Source organism: Odocoileus virginianus, chromosome 22, assembly GCF_023699985.2.
Source record: "Odocoileus virginianus isolate 20LAN1187 ecotype Illinois chromosome 22, Ovbor_1.2, whole genome shotgun sequence".
NCBI classification, from domain to species: Eukaryota; Metazoa; Chordata; class Mammalia; order Artiodactyla; family Cervidae; genus Odocoileus; species Odocoileus virginianus.
Window position 1 is genome coordinate 10,985,823 of NC_069695.1, and position 27,499 is coordinate 11,013,321.

The 27,499-nt window shown below is 37.6% G+C and overlaps 1 protein-coding gene and 1 long non-coding RNA gene across 7 annotated transcripts in view; both read left to right on the forward strand.

Annotated features, from left to right (window-relative positions):
* DYM (dymeclin) overlaps positions 1-27,499 on the forward strand; it is a 385,106-nt gene that overhangs the window by 97,634 nt on the left and 259,973 nt on the right. For all 6 annotated transcript variants that reach the window (XM_070452575.1, XM_070452578.1, XM_070452576.1 and 3 more), the window contains exons 7-8: positions 6,025-6,150; positions 7,539-7,681. In XM_070452575.1, coding sequence (XP_070308676.1) covers positions 6,025-6,150; positions 7,539-7,681 — 269 coding nt within the window. The remainder of the gene's footprint in view (positions 1-6,024; positions 6,151-7,538; positions 7,682-27,499) is intronic.
* On the forward strand, positions 19,818-24,290 carry LOC139030363 (uncharacterized). The gene is made up of 2 exons (XR_011482704.1): positions 19,818-22,274; positions 24,138-24,290. It is a non-coding gene; the product is annotated as an uncharacterized lncRNA (long non-coding RNA).

Below are 27,499 nucleotides of genomic sequence, written 5' to 3' on the forward strand. Positions count from 1 at the left end.
CTATCTAGATCATTGTTTCTCTCTAACCCCCATTATTGTTCGGTGCTCAGTCGTGTCCCACTCTTTGCGACCCCATGGACTGAAGCACGCCAGGGTTCCCTGTCCCTCAAGATCTCCCGGAGCTTGTTCAAACTCATATCTGTAGAGTCAGTGATGCCATCCAACTATCTCATCCTCTGTCATCCCCTTCTCCTCCTGCCTTCAATCTTTCCCAGCATCAGGGTCTTTTCTAATGAGTCACTTCTTCACATCAGATGGCCAAAGTATTGGAGCTGTAGCTTCAGCATCAGTCCTTCCAATGAATATTCAGGGTTGATTTCCTTTAGGATTGACTGGTTGGATCTCCTTGCAGTCCAAGGGACTCTCAAGAGTCTTCTCCAACACCACAGTTCAAAAGCATCAATTCTTTGGTACTCAACCTTCTTTATGGTCCAACTCTCACATCCATACATGACTACTGGGAAAATCATAGCTTTGAGTATACAGACCTTTGTTGGCAAAGTAATGTCTCTGCTTTTTAATTTGTTGTCTAGGTTTAGCATAGCTTTTCTTCCAAGAAGCCCAAGCATTTTTTCATTTCATGGCTGCACTCACCTTCTGCAGCAATTTTGGAGCCCAAGAAAATAAAAGTCTCTCACTGTTTCCATTGTTTTCCCATCTACTTGCCATGAGCTGATGGGACCAGATGCTGTGATCTTCGTTTTTTTGATTGTTGAGTTTTAAGCCAGCTTTTTCACTCTCCTCCTCCACCTTCATCAGGACGCTCTTTAGTGCCTCCTTGCTTTCTGCCATAATGGTGGTGTCATCTGCATATCTGAGGTTATTGATAGAACCCAAATCTGTGTTCCTTATTTTGAAGCTAACTTTTAAAATACTAGTTATTTTTAGTACCACTTATGATAGAAAATGGAGTAAATGAAAATATGTTCAGTAATATTTTTGCTGTTGCTACTAGTTCTGTAACTGTGGCCCCGGGAGTCTAGTGAATTATTTGGGAGGGGGTGCGTGCTGTGTGGCACTTGTGATCTTAGTTCCCCAACTAAGATCACACCTGCATCAGCTGCACAGTGGAAGTATGGAGCCCTGCTGGACCGCCAGGGGATTCCTGTGTGTGTGTGTGTGTGAATTTTTGTGCAGAGCACTAAATCATAAAATAGTGTTTGGAAGCTGTGAATTTCAGATTTTTTTTGTCACATAAAGTTTGTGCATGAAGGAATATATTTTTCTTGGTTTTGGTAAACCCAAAATTAATTTCTCACTGTGCCCACAAGCACAGAGAGACTATTCAACAAGTATGTGTGTACTTGTGGCCAGTCAGTGGTACCAGAGATACAGTTGTGAATAAGACATAGATTCTAGTTGTGGGTTAGGTAGGACAGACAATAAGCAAATTTACATATAATGTTAGAATGTGATAAGTACAATGGAAAAAAGTAATATTGTGGTATCTTAGCCAAGATTGTATAGGAAGGCTCTTTATGAAGTGAACCTTTTAATAGAAACCCAAAGTCAGAGAGGGAATCCTGTCACTCTGTGATGGGAGAGCTTGTAAAGCAGAGGCAACAGCAGAGGAAAGGCCTTAAGGTAGGTACATGAATAAGACATAGATTGTAATTGTGGTAAGGGTAGGTAAACAAACTAATTTATAATGTTAGAATGTGACAAGTACAATAAGAAATGAGACTATTCTATAAGTAAGTGTGTACTTGTGGCCAGCCACAAGATGCCAGAGATACAGTAGTGAATAAGTGAACAGGAACTAAAGAGTATCTTGATGAGGATGAAAGATGAGAGTGAAAAAGCTGGCTTAAAACTCAACATTAAAAATACGAAGATCATGGCATTCAGTCCCATCACTTCATGGCAAATAGAAGGCGAAAAAGTAGAAACAGTGAGAGGCTTTATTTTTGGGGCTCCAAAATCACTGTGAACAGTGACTGCAGCCCTGAAGTTAAAAGATGCTTGCTCCTTGGAATGGAGCTATGACAAACATAGACAGCATATTAGAAAGCAGAGAGATCACTTTGCTGACAAAGGTGTGTATAGTCAGAGCTATGGTTTTTCCAGTAGTCATGTATGGATGTGAGAGTTGGACCATAAAGACGGTTGAGCACTGAAGAATTGATGCTTTCGAATTGTGCTGCTGGAGAAGACTCTTGAGAGTTGCTTGGACACAAGGAGATCCAACCAGTGAATCTTAAAGGAAAGTGAAAGTGAAGTCGCTCAGTCGTGTCCGACTCTTTGCGACCCCATGGACTGTAGCCTACCAGGCTCCTCCCTCCGTGGGATTTTCCAGGCAAGAATACTGGAGTGGGTTGCCATTTCCTTCTCAGTCTTAAAGGAAGTCAACCCTAAATATTCATTGAAAGGACTGATGCTGAAGCTGAAGCTCCAATACTGTGGCCATCTGATGCAAAGCAACTCATTGGAAAAGACCCTGATGCTGGGAAAGATTGAAGGCAGGAGGAGAAGGGGATGACATAGGACGAGATGGTTGGATGGCATCACCGACTCAATGGACATAAATTTGAGCAAACTCCAGCAGATAAGAGCAGGGAAGCCTGGTGTGCTGCAGTCCATGGGGTTGCAAAAAGTTCGGCGTGACTTAGCGACTGAACAACTGCAGTCATCTGTACAATCTGTTCTCCATTGATTTGTGGATCCATTTTATTGTACATCTCCCTAGAAACACAGGTTTGTCTTCTACACTCAGTTCTCAGTTGAGTTCCATTGGTTTGTCTACTTGCAAATACCATACTGTTTTTATTGCTACAACTGTGTAACATGGCTTGATATCTTGTAGGGGAAGTTTCTCTCTTCTCTTTTCAGTTTCAAGGTTGACTTAGGTATGTGTTTATTTCAAAAATGTTAGAGTTTCTGAAAGAAGCTCAGTGAGAATTGTAGTTGTAATTAATTTGTGTAGAGTTTTGTTTGTGGTATTTTGTCATTCCATTCCTTTCAGTCATCCTATTTGCCCTTTATTAGTGTTTTAATACTAATAAATGAGTGCTGGCCAACAGGATGAATAAGATATTCTCTAATAAGTCGGTTAGCAGTATTCTGGATCCTTTTTTTCATGAAAGTCCCTTTGCATTTTTGTTGGAGTGAGTATTCCTTTTGTATTATGATCGTGTATTGTGTGACCTCAATATATTTCTTTCTTGCTTTTTTTTTTTTTTTTTTGCTATTCTGAGTTTTGTATGCCTGGCATGCTGTTTTGATGACTATTCAGGAAGTCCCAGTGAGTTCCAATCAAAATCAGAGCAAAAGAGATCCCTCTTGTTTCTCTATCCTTTATCCATTGAATGCCTATTATGAACTCTAGTTGAGAATACAAACAACTGAAAAACAAAAGAATCTCCAGCTAAAATCTCATGTATTCTGGTAAGAAAGATAGAGTTGACTGTAAATCATTGCCTCTCATACTGTAGGTCTTAATGTTGCCTTTTCAGAGGAGCTTTTCTTTGATCCTACAGTTAAGATTGGAGTACCGTATAATCTTTTCTTCTTGTTACTTGCTCTTTTTTCTTTATGATCCTTTTTGGAGTAATTATTACTTGAGTTCTTTTTTTCCACTAAAGTGTAACATCCATAAAGGTTATCTATTGTTAATGGATGTATCTCCAATGTGTAATAAATGCCTGTTTAGACATAGTAGGAATAAATTTTTTATTTGTTGAATGATGTATCAACTGGAATACAATATGATAAACACATTGAATTTTTATCTGTGGATCTGTGAAACACACCAGTGGCTCAGATGGTAAAGAATCCACCTACAGTACAGGAGACCTGGGTTCGATCCCTGGGTTGGGAAGATCCTCTGAGGGAACCCATGGCAACCCACTCCAATATTCTTGCCTGGAAAATCCCCATGGACAGAGAAGAGAAGCTTGGTGGGTTATGGTCCATAGGGTCGCAAAGAGTCGGACACAACTGAGCGACTAAGCACAGCACAGCACATGAAGCACACAGGAAGGATTACTTCGTTTCATTCACATAAGAATTTTGAGGAATGAACTTTCAGCTTGATATGAGAATGTCATTTTCAGTCAATATTCTTTTATGCTACAAGCTTTCCCTGCCTTCCAACATCAAAACCTCTTTGCAAAATTCTGTGGCCAGAGACGATGGTCCAAGGGTTGAAACTTCTCCTGTTGTCCCATTTGTGAAATTGTTAGGCCCAGTTAATTTCAAAGGAGAACAGCCTTTTGTTCTAAATCTTTACTCTCTCCTTAAGGTTGTTACATCTAGTATTTATTAATAACCATAGTTTATAGTTTAAACGATAACAATTTCTTCCTGGTTTTGGGACCTAGAGTAAGATGTTGAATTGTAAACTACTAGTTTTTTTTTTTTAAATTATTGATGCAATGACTGAATACATTAACAAATATATTGGAGGTAGTCATCTATCCAGATTACTTGTACCCTGTGGCAGGATATTTGTTCTTCAGGATTGTCTTCAAGCCCTGACCCAACTGAAGAGCCTAGCCAATTGACTATAGAGTATAGATTCCTGATGGGCATGGGCTGTGTGAGTAAATAATTGTTGTGATTCAAAATCCTTTGGGCTTTGCACCCAAATCATCATTAGCAAAGAATTAATGAACCATAACACAACACATCAGGACTGTTTTTGATACATTTTGAGAAATAAGAGCAAATAAAAAGATTGCCTTTTATGTGGTTAATATTTACAATATTTATGGAAATTTCAGGAAAGAGAAGTGTTCTACTGTATTACATTTCTGAGCAGAAATGAGAAGATTTATTTATTACATAATATCATTTGCACAGGTCTTTTGGGTTTTGTTTTGTATACTTCCAAAAGATATTTCTGTCTGCATGAATTCCATATATATCTGATAGGATTAGAACTTAAAAATCTGGTGAAAGTGAAAAATGAAAATGTTAGTCACTCAATTGTGTCTGATTCTTTGCGACCCCATGGACTGTAACCTGCCAGGATCCTCTGTCCATGGAATTCTCCAGGCAAGAATACTGGAGTGGGTATGCATTCCCTTTTCCAGGGGATCTTCCTGACCCAGAGCTTGAACCTGGGTCTCCTACAGGGATGTCCAAAAGTCTGGTAAGCTTGCCCATTTCTATGATCAAATCATCTTTAATTTGTTTAATGAGCTTCATGTAAGTAGGTGTTAAGTGTTTTTCTCTGCACTGTGCATGAATATTTCAGTTCTGTAAAAATATTTTAAATTTTTTTGGAGCTATTACTCTTTTTGTTGTGTTGTTGAGATTTTCATTTTCCTGGTCTAACACGTTACTCTTTTGCCTAATAATTGTGTTTAAAGTTTTGCAATAATTGAAAAAATTTTGATGTATTTGTTCCTGTTTGTGCTCCCTACTCAGCTGAAATTGTTTGCTTTTCATTTGATCTAAGATTTGTTTCTAAAGGGGGTTAATGATTTTTGGAGGACAGTAGTAGTCTTTCGTAAAAGAAATACGCTTAATAAAACAGGGATAATTTGTTTACTGTTCATATTTTGCTGAACAGGCAGAGTTGGCCTTGAGAACGTACACTCTTAGAGATAGAAGATCTAGAGTTTACCATTGTTGTTACTATAAAGCGAATAGTTTTATATTCGCTTTTATATTCGCAACTCAGAAAGTCATTGTTGTCTTCCCTACCCTGTGACTTCTCTTCAGTTTTACAATATAAATGTTTGTTTCTGTGTTATCACTAAACAGGGATAAACATACGGGCTTTAGAGTGGATCTTTGCTGGCAGTTATTTCCATTATACACTAATATACTTGTCATTCATCAGTAGATGGAACTGGAAAATAAGAATGTACTGGGATACTTCACCCATTACAGGAAGTAATGACAAGGAAAGGTTTCATATTTTTGCTTGACTTAGTTTTTATATTAAGCATATTAGTATTTTTAAAATAATCCAGAAACATTGAATGTTTTGATTTATTTTTAAATGTATAGTTTATTTAGAAAAGAGCAATGTCTTCCTAAATGATCATTATTCTGCTTTGTTTCCTGTTTTTTCAGAGATATTACCTATGAAATATCAGTAGAAGCTGTGTCAACAATGATGGTTTTCCTTTCTTGCCAACTCTTCCACAAGGAAGTTTTGCGACAGAGCATCAGTCACAAGTATTTGATGCGAGGTCGATGGTATGTTTCTATTTTAAATTTGTCAAGTTCTTTATTGTCTTCATCTATAGTTCTCCTGTTGTCCTCTTTTCTTAGTGTTGTTCCATATCTCCAAATAGATGTTTCCTATGGTTGTTTTCATCAGAACTTCAGACCGAATACATAAGGATGTGCTTTCCTGCTAAACTAGCCATCCTCCCCACCCCTTTCATCCTCCAGCTCCTTTACCTTCTCTGGTGGTTTCTTTGTAGAGTTGAAACTGTGAAGTCCTCTTTTTCTTCCTGCTGCGTCATTCTGTATGTGTTAAGGAGTCACCCAGTCATATTTGTTCACTGAAATTATTTCTAGCTTCCCCTTCCCATTAGCTCCATTGAAAGTACTACGTAGTGTATGCCTCCTCACCATGTGTTTGGACTTCCCCGGCAGCTGCTTCACTGACCATCCCTCCTTTAATTTAGGCCACAAATATTTATTGTATGCTAGGCATGTGTTAGGATGTGGAGCTGTGCTCCTGAGCATAAGCTTACAGTCTCCTGGTGAGTGCGGGTAGGAGTAGATAAATATCACACACACACACACACACACACACACACACACAGGGGCACCTTTGTCTTTCTTACATCCCTCTTGCCACCTTGATTATACCTATGGCACATTCACCGAATCCTTTAGGACTCTTTTAGAACACATTTGAAAATCACTGATAATAGAGATGAAAAGGCCTTAAGCATTGGCTCAAGAGTCTATTTAAAAGCTTTCTCCAGATTGCAGGAATTGATTCATCACTAATTTATGAACACATTTTTCTTAACATATTTTCTCTCCCTTCTCCTCTCCATCCATTACTGAAAAACAGAGTATTAACATTGAAAAAAAAGGTCTGTATATGTATGGATATGTTTTTGTATGCATGCATAGATTGAATGATTTCATATTTTTATTTATTTTTAAAAATGTAAGGTTCAATAATTATTTCTATTGGTTATATGTTGAATATTTTGGATATATTGGGTTAAGTCAAATATTACTATTCACGTCAGTTTCCATATTTTTTAACTCTTGCTTTTTCCTGCTGATTCTGTTACTACCGCCCTTCAAGTGTCAAGTACTGTATTATATACTGAATTTGTAATAGCTCACCTGTTGTACTGACTACAAATAAAGTAACTGAAGCTTAGGAGTTGAAACGATTTGGTGAATAATACACAGCATAGTAAAGAGGAAAGCCAGAATTCATTCAACCTGAAATCTGATCTCACAGCCCATAATCGTCTCTGTTTTGTGACAATGCTAGATTTTCTTTGAATTGTGCTAATCCTTATGTCAATAGATTATATTTATCACGATACAGAGTCAGTTGACTCCCCAAAATATGAGTTTATTTTCTTCTTTTTTTTCTTTTTGTGTAGTCTTCCATACACCAGCAAACTTGTGAAAACCTTACTGTATAACTTCATCAGACAGGAAAAGCCACCTCCTCCAGGAGCGCATGTATTGCCTCAGCAGTCGGATGGGGGAGGACTGCTCTATGGATTGGCATCAGGAGTGGCAAGTAAGTCCTGCCAGAATTTGTCAGCTCTGTGATGTATGTAGTAGGTTTTGTCCTGTTAGTCATAAGAAGTTCTGTTCACTTGACTGCTAGTACCGTTATATTGCTGGGTTGAATGTGAAAAAGAGTATTTTTTTCATTTGGTGCACTGATTTTTACAAGGAAGTATATGCAAATCATGAATAGATTGTTTACCTATAAGACAGCATTTTTCAAGAAGAATAAGCATGCATATTGTATGCATTCTAGCTGTGCAATATAAATATAGTTATGCTCTTGGAAACTTTTTATCACTTACGTTTTATGAGGAAATTGTTCTGTTTTAGGGGCTTTCTTGAGTAGGATTTTATATGACTAATTAGGTGTAGTTTTTTTATTATGCACACGTTTCCTTTGTTTGGTGACAAATTAGCACGTTTTGAAGAGGCTTATAATAAATTCTGAAGTGGCACAAGCATGAATTTTATCAGATTGGAAGCAAATTTCATTAACTGAAGAATCCTTTCCCATGCTTCACAGTGTTTCGACTTAAAAGAGACTAGAAATACCAGAGGACCTGGGTCATGTGAGGTTACGTCAACCGAACTTGTGCTTTGTTCTGAAAGAGAAACAAAAATTACACTGGCACTTTGGCAGTCGTAAGATCTGCCTGGGTGCTGTTACTTAAGAAACCATATATGGTCCACTTAATTACACAGTGCAGAGTTCAGCTGTCTGAAGGAATTTTAAATGGAACTGAGTTCTGCAGCTGAATTAGGCAGTGACATGTTCTCCACACTCTAGCCTGGGTGTCAGTTTAATAGGAAAATGGAGTACTGTGTGATAATTTATGAGATGATTAGTCTCAGGAACCTCTTTAGATTGAAAGACCTCTGTTCTAGGTCATCTTCTTTTGACTTCTTTTAGTATTATAAGTTGAATTACATTTGTAATCACTCTTGGCTTTGTCTCTGGTGCTGAGCATGCTGCCTCGATCATCAGATCTGCAGAGGTTCATTCTCCGAGCCACCCATCCTGTGGCCCTCATTGTTTCAGATAAGGAGGCTTTAGAGGCTTGCTTTTTTGTGGTCTCTAAAGGCAGCGCAGAAAGGGCTTTGTGTGTTCTATGGAAAGGCTTGATTAATCTGTTAGGTTTTTTTTTGGCCACAAGGCATGTGGGATTTTTAGTTCCCCGACCAGGAACTGAACCTGGTTGCTTGGCAGTGGAAGTCCAGAATCCTAACCACTGGACCACTGGGGAATTCCCAGTGTTTTCTCTTTTCAGTCATTAAACTAGTGTTAGTGTTCAAAAGCTGAGTATTTTCTAGTACTCTCCAGTATGGTTGGAGGAGATACTATAAATTCATTAACTGCTTTCTTTCAAACAATGGTAATACTTCGCAGTTTTTCATAGATGTGTGTAGTTCTTGATTTTTCTTGCAGTTATGTGTTATCATAAAGAAATAAGTTCCGTATGATATGTAATGTCATCTGTACTGCATGCCAAAAGACTTTTTAATTTCAGTTATACTCTGTGTATTAGAAGGAGGTTGCCAGTTTGTCTCCCAAATGTCTATCAAAGTTGGAATAGATAATCTCTTAAGACTATTTCCACATAATTTTGAATGGTTCTCTGATCTTTTCCCCTACCATTAAGAAGTTTAGTATTCAGCTAAGGGCATTAAAATAGACTTAGGATTTTTGTGTGCCTATAGTGGTAAGGCATTTTTCATAGCTTCTTAAGTCTTCATAAAACTATTCATGTAAAAGTATAAGTGATGGAGTAATTTATTATTTTACAGTATGTGGCCCAAAAGATTATTAAAAAAAAAAACAACCAAAGGATATTTTTCTTCTAAAAAGCACATTTATGTATTTTGTGCAAAAAAGAAAGTGTTAATGAGAGGGAGGTTCAAAAGGGAGGGGATATATGTATACCTTTGACTGATTCATGCTGAAGTTTAACAGAAAACAACAACATTCTGTAAAGCAATTATCCTTTGATAAAAAAATAAATTAAAAAAAAAGAACGGTCATAGCCATGTAATTTTGAATTAAGCTACATTCCGTGAAAGTCAATCAAGTTGACAAAGGAAATAAAAAATTTGTTTTTAATTGTAGGATAATTGCTTTACAGTATTGCATTGGTTTCTACCAAACATCAACATAAATAAGCCATTGATTTACCCTTGTCCCCCCTTGAACCTGAACATCCCTCCCACCTCCCTCCCCAACCCACTGCTCTAGGTTGTTACCAGATCCTGGTTTGAGTTACCTGAGTCATACAGCAAATCCTCATTGGCTTTCTGTTTTACATTTGGTATGCATGTTTCCACGTCCCTCTCTTCATGCCTCCCCCCAGGCTGTGTCCGTAAGTCTGTCCTCCGTGTCTGTGCCTTCACGGCTGCTCTGCAGATAGACTCAGCAGTACCTCCCATCTTTCCAAATTCTAAATCTAAATAGCATATGACATTTGTATTTCTCTTTCTGATTTATTTTACTCTGTATAATAGCTCTAGGTTCATCCACCTCATTAGGACTGACTCAAATGCACTCCTTTTTATGGCTGAGTAATATTCCATTGTATATATGTACCACAGCTTTTTTATCCATTCCTCTATCAATGGACATCTGGGTTGCTTCCATGTCTTAGCTATTAGAAATAGAGCTGCATTAGGGAACATGGGTCTTTTTCACTTTTGGTTTCCTCAGGATACATGCCTAGTAGTGGGATCGCTGGGTCGTACGGTTGTTTTATTCCTAGTTTTTAAAGAAATCTTCATACTGTTCTCCATAGTGGCTGTACCAGTTTACATTCCCACCAACAGTGCAAGAGGGTTCTCTTTTCTCCACACCCTCTCCAGCATTTATTGTTTGTAAATTTTTTAATGATGACCATTCTGACTTGTGTAAGATGATAACCTCATTGTGGTTTTGATTTTCATTTCTCTAATAATGAGTTGAAGTTGAGCATCTTTTCATGTGTTTGTTAGCCATCTGTATGTCTTTGGAGAAATGTCTGTTTAGGTCTTTCATCTACATTTTGCTTGAGTTGTTTGTTTTTCTGGTATTGATTTGTATGAGCTGCTTTTGAAATTAACCCTTTGTCAGTTGTTTCATTTGCTATTATTTTTTTCCCATTCTGAGGGGTTTTTTTTTTGTTTGTTTATTGTTTCCTTTGCTGTGCAAAATCTTTTAAGTTTAATTAGGTCCCATTTGTTTATTTTTGTTTTTATTTCCATTACTCTAGGAGGTAGGTCATAGAGGATCTTGCTGTGATTTATGTCACAGAGTGTTTTGCCTATGTTTTCCTCTAAGAGTTGACAAAGGAAATTTGACCTTAGTTGTGTTATCTTTTGGTTTGATGATCTTTTGGTTGGTAGTTACGGAATTTTCTTTAATATTAGCTTGAGAAAGATAACAATTTGGAAGGTCCTCACCAAAAGAAAAAAAAGATTCTAAAGCCAAATGTAAATTGTAAACCCTTTTGGATTATATTCATTTTCATTGGGATTAAATTTTTCCTGGATTTAGAAAGCATTTCCTTTCATAGCAGGGTATGTATAGTATGGTTTGCTTAAATTATTTCTTTGAATTAGGGTGCGTTACTTGAAAGAACACAACAGTTTTCGACAGTGAGGTTTTTGTTGTAACTGGAAAGGAAGAAGAGACACTTTTTGTTAGAACTGGAGTACAGAGGAGCAGTGAGCCATACATCTGGACCTTCAAAGAGTTAGGCAGGGCCCCCTCCAGTTTATTCTCACTTTTTCCAGATTTATCTTTGGTTGTTGCCCAGACTTGAGCAGAAACTCTGCTGCCTCTTACATGCCTGACTATTTTTCCTTTTTCATACTTTTGCTTGGGTTATCTTTCTAACCTAGAATCCTACTTCCTCCTCTCTCTGATGTTAATTTTTCTGACTCTCCATCCGTTAAGATCCATCTTAAGTACCACCTTCTCCACAAAAGACTTCCTTTCCTACCTCGAAGCTAGATGCAGTTTTTTTCCTGAGGCACTTAACTCTCTGCTTTGTCTTATGATCACTAGGTTCAAGCCTCATTCTCCCTCCATTGGTTCTGCATACAATAAAACTTCACAGTTTACAGAGCAACTTTTATGTATCTCACTTTATTCTCATAGCAACCTTGTGAAATAAATGGTTTTACTTTTTTAATATAGTTGGTAAAGAGCTGTCCCTAGATATTAAATTGTCTAAGATTACATAGCAAAGAGTCATGTTGGTTTGCACTTTAGCTTTGTTCCTTTGACTCTTGACTTGTGCTGTCTGCACCCCCCCCCTTCTATCACATTTTTTTCTATTTAAAAAAATTTGAACTGAAGTATTGTTGATTTGGGGCTTCCCTGGTAGCTCAGTTAGTAAAGAATCTGCCTGCAATGCAAGAGACCCTGGTGTGATTTCTGGGTTGGAAAGATACTCTGGAGAAGGGATAAGCTACCCACTGCATTGTTCTTGGGCTTGCTTGTTGGCTCAGATGGTACAGAATCTGCCTGCAGTGTGAGAGACCAGGGTTCGATTCCTGGATTGGGAATATCCCCTGGAGGAGGGCATGGCAACCCCCTCCAGTTTCTTGCCTGGAGAATCCCTTGGACAGAGGAGCTGGCGGTCCGCAGTCCATGGGATGGCAAAGAGTAGGACATGACTGAGCAACTAAGCACATACCCACTCTTTTTTAGATACTGTTCCTGTATAGGTCCTTACTGTTTGGTCTTTCATTGTCACCACTTGAGTCCTGAGTGTATAAGCTGCTTCTTGACATATGAGGGTGTTCACTGCAGCAGAGCACCTTATATTTGTGGACTGTCAGTACATACTTGTATGTAATTAAATACCAAAAGCTAATACTTATCTACCTCAGGATGGGAAGCTGAATGTGGCTCAGATCATGAACTCCTTATTGCAAAATTCAGAGTTACATTGAATAAAGTAGGGAAAACCACCAGACTATTCAGGTATGACCTAAATCAAATCCTTTATGATTATATAGTGAAAGTAAGAAATAGATTTAAGGGATTAGATCTGATAGACAGAGTGCCTAAAGAACTATGGACGGAGGTTCGTTACATTGTACAGGAGACAGGGAGCAAGACCATCCCCAAGAAAAAGAAATGCAGAAAAGCAAAACAAAATGGCTGTCTGAGGAGGCCTTACAAATAGCTGTGAAAAGAAGAGAAGCCAAAAGCAAAGGAGTAAAGGAGAGATATTCCCATTTGAATGCAGAGTTCCAAAGAATAGCAAGGAGAGATAAGAAAGCCTTCCTCAGTGATCAGTGCAATGAAATAGAGGTAAACAATAGAATGGGAAAGACTAGATATCTCTTCAAGAATATTAGAGATACCAAGGGAACATTTCATGCAAAAGTGGGTTCAATAAAGGACAGAAATGGTATGGACCTAACAGAATCAGAAGATATTAAGAAGAGGTGGCAAAAGTACACAGAAGAACTGTACAAAAAAGATCTTCACGACCCAGATAATCACGATGCTTTGGTCACTTACCTAGAGCCAGACATCCTGGAATGTGAAGTCAAGTGGGCCTTAGGAAGCATCACTATGAACAAAGCTAGTGGAGGTGATGGAATTCTAGTTGAGCTATTTCAAATCCTAAAAGATGATGCTGTGAAAGTGCTGCACTCAATATGTCAGCAAATTTGGAAAACTCAGCAGTGGCCACAGGACTGGAAAAGGTCAGTTTTCATTCCAGTTCCAAAGAGAGGCAATGCCAAAGAATACTCAGACTATTGCACAATTGTACTCATCTCATGTGCTAGCAAAGTAATGCTTAAAATTCTCCAAGCCAGGCTTCAGCAATATGTGAACCGTGAACTTCCAGATGTTCAAGCTGGTTTTAGAAAAGGCAGAGGAACCAGAGATCAAATTGCCAACATCCACCGGATCATCGAAAAAGCAAGAGAGTTCCAGAAAAATATCAATTTCTGCTTTATTGACTATGCCAAAGCCTTTGACTGTGTGGACTACCACAAACTGGAAAATTCTGAAAGAGATGGGAATACCACACCATCTAACCAGCCTCTTGAGCAGTCTGTATGCAGATCAAAAAGCAACAGTTAGAACTAGAACATGGAACAACAGACTGGTTGCAAATAGGAAAAGGAGTCCATCAAGGCTGTGTATTATCACCGTGCTTATTTAACTTATATACAAAGTACATCATGAGAAATGCTGGGCTGGATGAAGCACAAGCTGGAATCAAGACTGCCAGAAGAAATATCAGTAACCTCAGATATGTAGATGACACCACCCTTAAGGCAGAAAGTGAAGAAGAACTAAAGAGCTTCTTGATGAAAGGGAAAGAGGAGAGTGAAAAAGTTGGCTTAAAGCTCAACATTCAGAAAACAAAGATCATGGCATCTGGTCCCATCACTTCATGGCAAATAGATGGAGAAACAGTGGAAACAGTGGCAGACTTTATTTTGGGGGACCCCAAAATCACTGCAGATGGTGACTGCAGCCATGAAATTAAAAGACGCTTACTCCTTGGAAGAAAAGTTATGACCAACCTAGATAGCATATTAAAAAGCAGAGACATTACTTTGCCAACAAAGGTCCCTCTAGTCAAAGCTATGGTTTTTCCAGTAGTCATGTATGGATGTGAGAGTTGGACTGTGAAGAAAGCTGAGCGCCGAAGAATTGATGCTTTTGAACTGTGGTGTTGGAGAAGATTCTTGAGAGCCTCTTGGACTGCAAGGAGATCAAACCAGTCCATCCTAAAGGAAATCATTCCTGAATATTCATTGGAAGGACTGATGTTGAAGCTGAAACTCCAATACTTTGGCCACCTGATGGGAAGAGCCAACTCATTAGAAAAGACCCTGATGCTGGGAAAGATTGATTGACAGTAAAGGACAGCGAAGCCTGGTGTGCTGCAGTCTACAGAGTCACAAAGAGTTGGACACTACTTAGCAAGTGAACAACCAAATTTACTACTAAAGTGACTGGCAAACGTAAGTCTTCAATAAATGACAGACACGTTATATAACTGAGTTTACACTTACCTTGAGTGTTCAGTTCAGTCGCTCAGTTGTGTCTGACTCTGCGACCCCATGGACTGCAGCACGCCAGGCCTCCCTGTCCATCACCAACTCCTGGAGTTTACCCAAAGTAATGTCCATTGAGTCGGGGATGCCATCCAACCATCTCACCCTCTCGTCGCCTTCTCCTCCTGCCTTCAGTCTTTTCCGGCATCAGGGTCTTTTTCAGTGAGTCAGTTCTTCGCATCAGATGGCCAAAGTATTGGAGCTTCAGCTTCAGCATCTCTCCTTCCAGTGAATATTCAGGATTGATTGTCCTTTAGGACTGACTGGTTTGATCTCCCTGCAGTCAAAGGCACTCTCAAGAGTCTCCTCTAGCCACAGTTTGAAAGTATCAAATTTGCATACCTGATTTTACCTACTTGTTGTTTAGTATTTTCTTGTTTTAACATTTTATTGTGGAAAATTTCAAAGATATACAGACTATCTATGCATAACCCATCTTCAAGACTTATCAACATTTTGCTATTTTTTCCACTTTAAAAAGCTTTTGTTTGAAAATAAGCTCATATATATATATATATGTATATATATATATATAATCATTCCAAAAATAAACAACTCCCCAAATTATCAGTATATACCTTTAACCAGACTGACTTATTGTTGACATTTTTATCTGATTTATTTTGTATTTGTGTTCCTCTCCACCCTCCATTCTACACACACATACACACACAAGTTTTTTTCTTTTAACAGTTTGAAGATAAATTGTATGCATCATGGCCCTTTACCCCTAAATACTTGAATGTGTATTTTTTAAAAGGAGATGTCGCTATTTTTATAAACTGAAAAAAATTGAAGTATAGTTATTTTATAGTGTTGTTAGTTTCAAATGTACACAAAAATGATTCAGTTATTCATATATATACACGTATAGATTTCACAGTGTATTAAAAGATAATTGAGTATAGTTTCGTGTGCACTACATGACAGCAGGTTCTTGTTTTTTACCGATTTACATACAGTCAGTTTGTGTTAACCCCAAACTTATTTATCTCCCCATCCCCTTTGGTAGCCATAAGTTTGTTTTCTGTATCTGTGAGTCTGTTTTTGCTTTGTAAATAAGTTCTTTTATATCATTTTTTTTGTTTGTTTAGATTGCACAAATAAGCTATATCATATGATATTTGTCTTTTTCTGTCTCACTTCACTTAGTGTGGTAATCTCTAGGTCCATCCATGTTGCTGGAAATGGTATCATTTCATTCTTTTTTTTAATGACTGAGCAATACTCCGTTTTGTGTTTGTGTATGTATATATATATGAAAGTGAAAGTGTTAGTCGTTCAGTCATGTCCAACTCTTTGTGACCCCATGGACTATAGCCTGCCAGGCTCCTCTGTCCGTGGAATTCTCCAGGCAAGAATACTGGAGTGGGTAGGCAATCCCTTCTCCAGGAGATCTGCTTGACCCAGGGATTGAACTTGGGTCTCCTGCATCGCAGGCAGGTTATTATTGTGTGAGCCACCAGGGTAGCTGTGTCTGTGTGTGTGTGTGTGTGTGTGTGTGTGTGTCTATGTGTGTATGTGTCTGTGTGTGTAGACCAAATCTTCTTTATCCACTTACCTGTGGATACTTAGGTTGCTTCCATGTCTTGACTTTGGTAAACAGTGCCACTTAGAACATTGGGGTGCCTGTATCTTATGATACTGTGAATTAGAACTTTTGCTTTGATGGATACAAAGCCCAGGAGTGGGATGCAGGGTCTTATAGTAGCTCTATGTTTAGTTTTCTATGGAACCTCCATACTATTCGCCATAGTGGCTATACCAATTTACTTTCACACCAGCAGTGTAGGAGGTTCTTTTTTCTGTACACCCTCTCCAGAATTTGTTTGTAGACTTTTTGGTGAAGGCTGTTGTGACTGGTTTGAGTTGATGATTCATTGTAGTTTTGCTTTACATTTCTGTAATAATTAGTGGTGTTGAGCATCTATTCTGCCTGTTGGTCATCTGCATGTCTTTGGAGAAATGTCTGTTTAGTTCTTCTGCTTGTTTTTTTTTATTGGGTTTTTATTGTTTTTTATTAATTTTTTTTAGTTGTGTAAGCTGTTTGTATATTGTGGACGTTAAGTCCTTGTCAGTCACATTGTTTGCAAATATTTTCTTCCAGTCTTTTGTTTTGTTTATGCTTTTCTTTGCTATACAAAACTTGTAAATTTGATTAGATCTCATCGGTTTATTTTTACTTTTATTTCTTTTGCTTTGGGAGACTGACCAAAGAAAACATTGGTAAGATTTACGTCAGAGAACATTTTGCCTACGTTTTCTTCTAGGAGTTTTATGGTGTGTTGGATTATATTTAAGTCTTTAAGCCATTTTGGGTTTATTTTTGTATATGATCTGAGGGAGTGTTCTGACTTCACTGATTTACATGTGACTGTCCAGCTTTCCAGTATGACTTGCTGAAGAGACTGTCTTTTCTCCATTTTATATTCTTGCCTCCTTCATCGAAGATTAATTGACTATAGGTGTGTGGGTTTATTTCTGGGCTCTCATTCATATTTTTGTTTCTGTGCCAGTACCATGCTGTATTGATTACTGTAGCTTTGTAATGTTATCTGAAGTCTGAATGTGTTACACCTCCCGCTTTGCTCTTTTCCTCAGGATTGCTTTGGCAATTCTGGGTCTTTTGTGGTTCTGCAAAATTTTAGGATTATTTGCTCCAGTTCTGTGAAAGATGTCATGGGTAATTTGGTAGGGATCATATTAAGTCTGTAGATTGCTTTGGTTAGTACATATGCCCTTCTTTCTGCTTAATTATTGGCCCTGAGGTCTTGGTAGTGAGTGCTTGGATGACATTTGATTACCACTAGTAAGTTTATTGCAGTTAATGAGAGTAATGAAAACTAACTTCTATAAATTTTGTTCTTTTTTTCTCTTTTTATTTTTTAAATTATTAAAGTTTCATAACACATTCACAGGAGACTTGGAAAATACAGAACAAAGTTACATATAGTTCCACTCTATATTACAATTATTTCTAGTAGATAAGTTAAGGTTTTTAATTGGAGTTTTAGTATCAAACTCCTAAAAGTTAATACAATGAATATACAGAAAAGTATAAGAATATAGTAGATCTGAAAAGCACCTGGCTCAGATGGTGAAGAATCTGCTTGCAATGCAGCAGACCTAGATTTGATCCCTGGGTCAGGAAGATCCTCTGGAGAAGGAAATGACTGTCCACTCCAGTATTCTTGCCTGGAGAATTTTCTGGACAGAGGAGCCTGGTAGAGTGCAGTCCATGGGATCACAAAGAGTCGGACACCCCAGAGTGAGTAATACACACAAATACAATTTTCACACAGCAGTAGGATACAAATTCTATTTAAGTTCCCATAGATTAGAAACTAGGAGACACTGGATCATATCCAGGGACATAGACAAGATGCAAAAGTCTCATGGTCTAAAGGTATTGAAATCATACAAGAGTCTGTTTTCTTATCACTGTGGAATTATGTTAGAAATCAGTATCAAAAGATATTTGAAAGTAACCCACATATTTTTAAGTGCAGTGACATTTACCAGGAGAGATCTTTGACTTAGCCATTGAAAACCTCAATAAGGTTAGAAAACTGGAAAAAAAACAAGTTTTGTTCTTTGTTTAAAAAAATAATTTTCATATATGTGTCAAATGTGATTTATTTCTTTTACTGGAAGTGGTCAGAGTGAATTATATATTAATATGTTACTTTATCTGGTAATATCTATAATACATGCTAACAAACTTTTATTCATAGTTTTGGAGTACAAAATTACACACTGGTCCCTTTCCAGTGCCTGGATTTGTTCTGCTGGGAGCCCATCATGGCAGATAATTGAGTCAATACTATTAACTACTGGGAATGTGTTGTTTCGAGGCAGCTCTGATGGGTTTAACTGACCCTCTCCTTTTGTATTACCTTGCTTTCTCTTCTTGCTTTCTCTCGCTGATGAGGCCTAGTTTATTAGGATTGTTTAAGTCTGACAGTACGGTACTACAGCATGAAATAAGTTGGAACTCCAAATTCCTTGATTCTGGACACTGTATTTTCTTATTCATCTAGAGTAACTGCCCATTAAGTGTTTTGGCAGATAGCATTCAGTTGTTAATGGCTTTATTATTAATTTTATTATCCAAGTATTTTCCATATGTAACTTTTATGTCCTACTCCCCTTCAGGTTTTATATATACAGGTACAGACCTTTCAGTGTATCTATCTCAGGTATAATTTTGCTAGTGTAATGTCATCCATAGCTCTAGTCAATGCATAAGATTTACTCTGATTTGAACCCTAAATTGTCATTAGACAAATATTAATATTTTGGGGCTTCCTGCTTTATTCAGAGTTAGGTGCTAGACATCATATTGAGAGGATTGATACATTCTAATTCCAGTGTGGAAAACAGAGTGTTTATGTAGGTGGCACGTGTAAAATAACAGTATTAATACAACTAGGGATTTTGTGACTGTTCTACATAGACAAGATCTCATTTCCTGGGTTCCCAGTGAGGATTTGCTGTGAGGGCAGTAAATAGTGTGGTTTTCCCAGAGAGCAGACTTTTCGAGTTAAAGTGGATTCCTACAGTTTTCCCTGACTTTTAGGACTGATGCACAAGGATCTTCATGAACCTGGAGCTTGTAGTCCCCCAGTGGCAGGAAGTGCTGAGTGAGCCTTTTGTGAGTTCCAGCGAGGCCCCCTTTCCTCCCATGTCTCCTCTGTTTGGGTTGCACCACAGAGACCTCTCAGTTGCTCTTTCTCTTCTCTCATTCCTGAAGGTCCTTGTGGATGAGGGTGTATTTCCAGAGTTTGAAATGGAGAATTGGGTTATTTGGTATGGAGCCCCAGCTTAGCATGGTCCTTAGACAAGTTCTTTAACTCGTAGTATCTCATTATTCTAGTTATAAAGCTGAAAAATAGGGTTTTTGTATTAGGTTATTGTTATTGTGAAGAGTGAGTGAAATACTGTATATAAAACCAATTTTTAAACTATCAACCTTCCTCCTTAGGTAAATGACTCTTGTTACGTGTACTGAAACTCTGCAGTTTCTTGCTAATCAAAATCAAAATAATTTAAAAGAATATATATTAAACAGATGACATAAGTGACTGAAAAGTCTCAACAAATTTATATAAGACAATTAAAAAATCTGAGACTATTTTATCTTTTTCATCTGCTCAAGCTTTAAAATTTAGGTAAAAAATGTTTTGAAATACTGACCAAACTGAATATACCAGTCAGATTTTTGCTCATTCTCCAACTCACTTTTCATTTTATGTGGTGCAAAATTTGGCTCATGACAGTCAGAAAGGAAAATCTGATTGTTAAATAGATATTGCCCACAAGAGATTTCTCCTTGCTTCCTAAATGAACTTGCCTTGACAACAGTCACTATGGTACTATTTCTTACTCATTAGTTTTTCATAAGATTATATTTTCTTTTTAATATTTTGTTTATAAACTTAGCCAGAAATTTTAGTAAAGAAAAAATGCTGACCCACCCTGAATTGTAATAAGTATTTTAAATGTTCAACTAGTCCAAGATATCTTAGTTAGTTGATAAGACATTCTTGATGCTTACTTTAATCTATAAGCAAACCACCTTACACTGTTAGAGATGTTTTACAAAACATATGAATGAAGACTTCTACCTGTGTGACTTGTTATGTGATGGAGCAGGGTATATGGTGGTAACATTTTGTCAGATCACCAACTCAATGGACATGGGTTTGAGCAAGCGCTGGGAGTTGGTGATGGATAGGGAAGCCTGGTGTGCTGTAGTCCATGGGGTCGCAAAGAGTCGGGCATGACTGAGTGACTGAACTGACTGACTGCTGTAACAGAATGCCATAGACTGCGTGGCTTGAACAGAAGATATTTATTTCTCAACAGTTTTAGAGGCTGGAAAGTCTAAGCCAAGGTCCTGCCTGATTTGGTTCTTGGGGAAGGCTCTTTTCTTGACTAGTTGCACAGTGTCTTCACATGGTGTTTCTTCACTGCTGTCTCTTCTTCCTCATACAAGGTTACAAATACAATCCTGGGGGCTCCACCCTCATGACCTCAGCTAAACCTAATCACTTTCCAAAAGCCCCACCTCCTATTATCTCCATATTTGGGTTAGGGCTCAATATATGAATTTGGTGGGGAGGACTCAAACATTCAGTCAGTAGTAGGTATTAAGTAGGTCATGCTGGTATTCTCCTCACTGAAATTCTCAGTTTTGGAGGCTGCTAGTCCCTTATGTTTTTTGATAGCTAAGGTACCTTTTAGCTCTAGTCATTCTTTATTTTAAACCACAACCTGTTTAGTGGTGGTGCTGAGGGTTATGGCCAAAGTAGATCACCCGCAGCCCATTCAAACCTCACTAATATGTTTAAAAAAACAAAAACAGAAGAAGAGGCATTCCAGAGTGCATAAGGAGACTTTCTGATAATAATCCTGTGATTGAAACAAATTATTTTCTTTTCTGATTTTGGAGGCTACCCCTTATTATTGTCCTTTGGAGGGATTTTGGCTCTAGATTTTGATAATTTGGTATCATAGAAGAAACACAAGTATCAGTCTGGCTGTTGGTAGTAGACCTAGAACTGAATGCCAGTCTTGCTATTTACTAACTAGATGTTCTTGGGCAATTTAACCTCTCAATGACTCAAATTCTTCAAGGTAAAATGAGGATAACTCTTTCCTTTGTAGGGCCTCTGAGGTCATCAGATGAGCCAATGTGTAGGCAAGAGCCTGTTACCCAGTAGGTACACAATAAATGGTCACTGTTAGTAGTAAGTATTATGTAGTTATATTTGAAAGATAACTTCTGTTTAGAAAAAATTAAGTGACGTTTTAATGATTTACTAAGATTTTTAGTGTAAATTTTGAAAATATCTGTTATTTGCTATATACATTTATAATAGAGACTTCAGATAGTCACTGAAAGAGGTTGAAAGTTTATATTGTGAGAAGGAAAAATAAGTTATAACATTTATTGTTTTTCTTTTGATTCTATCCTTCTTTGATCTTGTCTTTTAATATATTTTCAGGCTTCTAAGTAGCCTCTAATACCTAAAAAAAGGATGAAGCAAAGGAAGATTTGACTTTGAAATTTCTTGTGTATTTTTTCATTATAAGACAAAGCTGTGATGTGATTGTAACTGAGTATTTAATGTTTTAAAGAGCCAAGCCTAATTAAATGTGTTCTGCCAAACTGTGCTTTCCATCATAAGTACTGAGGTTTTACACAATAACTTCTGATATATGGCTTTTCCATTTGAATGAGCCATCAAAAATGTTTTTTTTTTCCTTTGCTTGCTGTGCTGGCTGTCCCAGCCAAACTATAATGCCAAAGTAGTGATTATTTGTTTAGGCAAATGCTATACTAGAAATTAATAGAGATTTGAAGATTAAGATTCATTTCCCTCAATTGTTATTGAAAAAAAGTTACTGAATTCATTATGATAGGTATGGTGTGTAGTCGTTGTAATTTATTTTATGTGACAGTTGTTTTTCTCTTCAGTTTTGGCTTCTTCTGGGCTGACTCATTGAGAGAAAGAAAAACTACAGTAAGAGAAAAAGTATGTGACACTCAGAAACAGGCATAGTTGTGAAAACGTTTCTAATTAAAGTACTTTGAACTTTCAAAAAAGAAAGTGGTTTATAAATAATAATTGCATTCTTGATTCATTTTTATTTGGAATGATCTGATAGATCTTTATATACCAGGTGAAAGAGTGACTTTTTCTTTCCCCTTGTTTATTTTCAAGACTGAACTCATTTGTGGCTTATAAAACAGTTAATTTCAGATTCTGTTTCCTTCTCATGGTTCCTTGCAGGGCTACAGTGAGCATTTAGATTAGTATCTGCAACCCAAACATCATATTTTGTTGTAGAGTCATAATATAAGTTACTTTACTTTTAATTGCTCTCTGAAAAAAGTATTATTTTAGGGACTTCTTTGGTGGTCCACTGGTTAAGAATCTGCCTGCCAGTTCAGGGGACACAGGCTCAATCTCTGGTCTGAAAAGATTCCTCATGATGTGGGGCAGCTAAGTCCCTGTGCCACAACTGCTGAGCCTGCGCCCTTAAACAGAAAGTAGCCCCCACTTGCTGCAGGTAAAAGAGCTGTTTTGCAGCAATGAAGACCTAGCACAGACATTAAATTAATAAATAAGTAAAAATGTTAAAGTATTATTTCAGATTTTAGAGTTTTAAAAAATGTTTATTAAATGATATTCATTGAAAATGTCAAAATAATAGTATTGACTTGTTATCTTTATCCTTGTAATTTGCTGGAAATCACTCATAAACCAATTTCCAGAAATGGCATTGAAAAGTCAGTATGCCAGTCCTCTGTTCACATTTTCTTCTTAACTGATTTGAAGGGAGGACTGAAGCTTCTTTTATGCCACAGATAGTTTGGGAATCAGTTCATTCCTATTCACCAGGAAGAAACCAGAATAATGCAATCAATTTCAAATGAAATCTTAGGAATACATTTCTAAGACTTGCTGTAAGTGTTACTTAGTTGACATCAGTGATTTAATCTGTTTTTGAGAATCTGCTAACATAATTTATTTTATTGTGGAATTTAACATATTAAAGATATTTTAAACATAAGAATACTAAAGTCATAGAATTCTAATTTTGGGGAATGTAAATCTTACTTGATAAATGAAGCAATTAGAGCAGATTTGCTTTAAAACTTAAATTCTATCACAGTCAAGGAGTGCAGCTTTTATTAAGCAGCTGCTTTAAAATTTACATTGATTTCAGCTTGGACGTTTGGAGTAAATAAAAGATTAGATTTATTCAAGATTACTTGCTGAGAAAATTTGTGAATGGTAGCAAAAACCCTACCAACCCTAATAGTTGGTATAGTTTTGAGACCATTTTTACATGAATAAATAATAATATAAAGTCTAGAGTTAGGATTCAAAGACTTCCCATGTAAAATGTTTCTGCACCTTACTTTGAAATGCATAAATAAAATAAGCTACATTGATGGGGAATATGGGGATGCATAGGTGGATAGGGGTGTTATCTTAAATAAAGCAAAATGTTGTTGTAAAATCTAGATGATTAGTAGATGGATTTTCACTATATAATTCTTTCAATTTTTCTGGATGTTTTACCATCTTTATAATGTTGGGGAAAAAGTAGAATCACTGTGATGATGGATTAGTGTTGTAAATTTCAGTTTGTCCATTAAAAAGTTATCTCTTAACTTCTAGTCCTTCCAGAATTTCTAGCTAAGTTTTTAAAGAATATGGGGGTCTGGCCAGACCTGGACTCACACTCTCACTGCCAGCTAATTAGCTCTATAACCTTGTGACAGTTTTGTATCTTCTCCAAGTCTTTTCCCATTTGTAAAAATGGAATCATGGTTCCTTTTAGGATTATGACAAATGCCTCTTCGTTTTTCTCTTGTACTTTGCCAGACTGTGATCCTTGAAGACCCATTAAGTCCAGTTGGATGCAGTGGTGGAGAGAGAGAGAGGGAGGTACCATTCATCGTGTTGGCCAGCAGCCTCCAGAATCAATTCTGCAAGGCCATGGGGCTCCCATACTTGACAGAGGCTAGACAAAAGAAAGGAGGGGGAGAGCAGCAGCTAGCCATCCTCACCAGATCGCGGATAGCTTTTGGCATCAGATAGGTCTGATCTGGAAACCGGGCTCTGGCTTCTGTTGGTTTTGTTACTTTATTTGACTTCTCTTGAGTCCTAATTTTCTGGTTTGAAAAGTGAAACTTAGTACTTCCCTGATGGCGGTAAAGAATCTCCCTGCCAATGCAGGAGACACAGGTTCTTTTCCCTCATTAGGGAAGATCCCACATGCTGTGGAGCAACTAAACCCATGTGCTACAACTACTGAGCCTGTGCTCTAGAGCCCAGAAGCCACAACTGCTGAAGCCCCCGCACCCTAGAGCCTGTGCTCCGCAACAAGAGAAGTCGCCGCAGTGAGAAGCCCATGCACTGCAACGAAGAGGAGGCCCCCGCTCGCCACGACTAGAGAAGAGCCTGTGTAGCGAGGAAGACCCAGCACAGCCAAAAATAAAAAATAAATTAAAAAAATTTTAAAGTAGGACTTAGAATATCTTTGCTTGTGGGCTTTTGTTACATATAAATAACATAGGACAAGTAGTGCATATATGTCTAGAACATGGTAAATACTGATAATAAATACTAGCTATCGTTTGCCTGCCTCATCTTCCCCCAGCTGCACCTGTGTCAGTTTCTCTAGTTTTCCAAATACGTTACATATTTTTATCTTACATGTTTCATGTTCCTTTAGCCTTTCCACTTAGAAAATTAGGAAAATTCTCCCCCTCTTTTTTAGGTTATAAAAAGGGAAGAGAACCACAGATGAGGATCTTAGCATCCTTAACCGTAACTTCAAGATTGAAAGCCTTGCTAGTTAGCAGTACCGTTTTTCAGGCCATTTGAGTGGTGCAAAGTGAAAGTCACTGAGTCATGTCTGACTCTGCAACCCCATGAAATTCTGTAGGCCAGAATGCTGGAGTGGGTACCCTTTCCCTTCTCCAGGGGATCTTCCCAACTCAGGGATCGAACCCAAGTCTCCCGCATCTCAGGTAGACTCTTCACCAGCTGAGCCACAAGGGAAGCCCAAGTGGTGCAAAAGCAAGCCAAACTGGAGCTGATTTTGCAATTAAACATGTCACAAGTTGATAAGCCATGTATTTTCATAGTCTGACATGTATTCTCTGTGGCTCCTGATGCTATGGATTAAGGGTAAATGTTGACAAATTTTCAACTTGTCTTTTCAAAACTCATTCTAATAATACTTCCTGTGCCTCTTTGAAGTTAGTCATTTTCTAACCCTCAGTTTATTTTAGAAAGTGTACACAGATGAACAGATATTAGCTTTAAGAAAGGAGCTTCTATTTCAGTAATTATTCCAAAGTATAAAGTGTTCCACAAATATTTCTAAAAGTAGAAGTAGTTTTGCCAAGAACTGTCTTGTCGGTCCAGTGGTTAATACTCCGCGCTTTCACTGCTTTGGGCTTCTCATCCCTCCTCTCCGCAACTCGGTGTCTCCTATTGCTGCTCTAACTGAAGCCAACAGGCAGAGAAGTTTGGAAAATAGTGTTTGTAGGTTTCTAGCCCCCTGCATTACAGATCGTAGATGGGGAGAGTGTGTGGAAGTGAGAGCAAACAGATACTGGATGTCCAGATCTGTGATAACTTATTTTGCGGAGGTTATATCATTTTCATCAAGTCACACAGGTCATAGATATCATGTGTGGCTATCTTTCTCCACACTGTATGCTCTGTGAATGTAAGAAACATATGTGTGTTCATAGTCTTAAACATTATGGCACAGGGGCACTTGAAGTTATGAAAATTTCAAAAAAGTAAGTTTAGCTATAATTCTACCACTATAATGAATCAGTTATTTCCATTGTATCATTTTTTTCCTAGTCCTTGTCCTTGTATATAGGTATATATTTATACCTATAACAAATTAGATGTTAAAGTAGGTATTTAAAATATGCAAATAATATTAAGTTTATCTCATCATTAGGGTTATGAAAATAAAATAGCACATTACTACATACTTGAAAAGGTTGAGTCCTAATAAAGAAAGGTGCAGTTTAAATTCAAGCTGTTACTTTTATTAATTTCATTTCCTGACTTGGTTAAATCAGGAGAGCAGGCAAATTTTGGCTGTAAAGCAGCTAAAATTACTTCCTTCTTTTGGCTGTATGATTAATAGCACATGTTTTGAGGTATCCTGTTGCTAGTATTCAAAGGGAAGATGTCATGGTACCAGTACTTCTGCCAGTTCTCATGTTGCTAATGAAGCTCACTGGTTTATTTGGGCACAGTTTCCCTGAGTGAGGGTAAAGAAAGGACTCAAAAGACAGGGTGCCTAAAGCCAATTAGCTGTTCCATCATCTTAAGTAGGAGGAATATATTTTGGGGACACTGCAAAGGATATATTCAAGTATGGCATAATGATGACTGCTGATTGGTTCTCCTCCCATTTTTATCTGCCTACATGGATGCCAAGAATAGATCATATTTCTCAGTCCTCTTTGAAATCGTGTATGTATGGTCTGTAGTTCAGCCAAGGAAATGTAAGGAGATAGAGTTCTTAAAGGAAGTATGTGTCACCATCTCTATCTGCTGACTTGAATGAAAATGTAATGGCTGGAGCTGGATTAGCCACATTGTATCATGAGTGAGTTTAGAAGTGGAGATAGCACACAGTGGGACAACAGGAGGAAAGGAACCGGCTCTGGAGTGTCATGGAGTAGTGTGCAAGCTCTGCTGCACCGACTTTTGGATTCTGTTGAGGCCAGAATTAGTATAGGTCTGTTACTTGTAACTTACCCTAATCCTGGCTTACGCTTGGTTGGCAGTGTATGGTGTATAAGACAAGGTAATATAATAAACTAGCTTTCTAGGACAGATTATTTGTAGGAGTTATCAGAATAATCTCGCAGAGACCAGGAAAGTGGAATGAGGTAGAACCTAGTACCTCTCCCTCTCTACATACCAGTTTTATCCTCAGTTCCCCAGCATTTTTGTTACATGCTTCACAAAATACAACATTTAAGTTCAGAGTAAAAGAAACAACAAAACAGTGAATTATGTAAGGAAGCTTTTTTTATTGTTGAATTTTCAACCATAGGAATTTATGCATTATTGAGAAAACCGTTAGAGCCATTAACAGTGCTTTCTCAGGCAGCCCATAACAGCTGAGGCAAATGAGTAATAACCTTAAAGAACCAGTTTGTCAGAAACCGCTTGACAATGTTCAGATTTCATGTTTTATA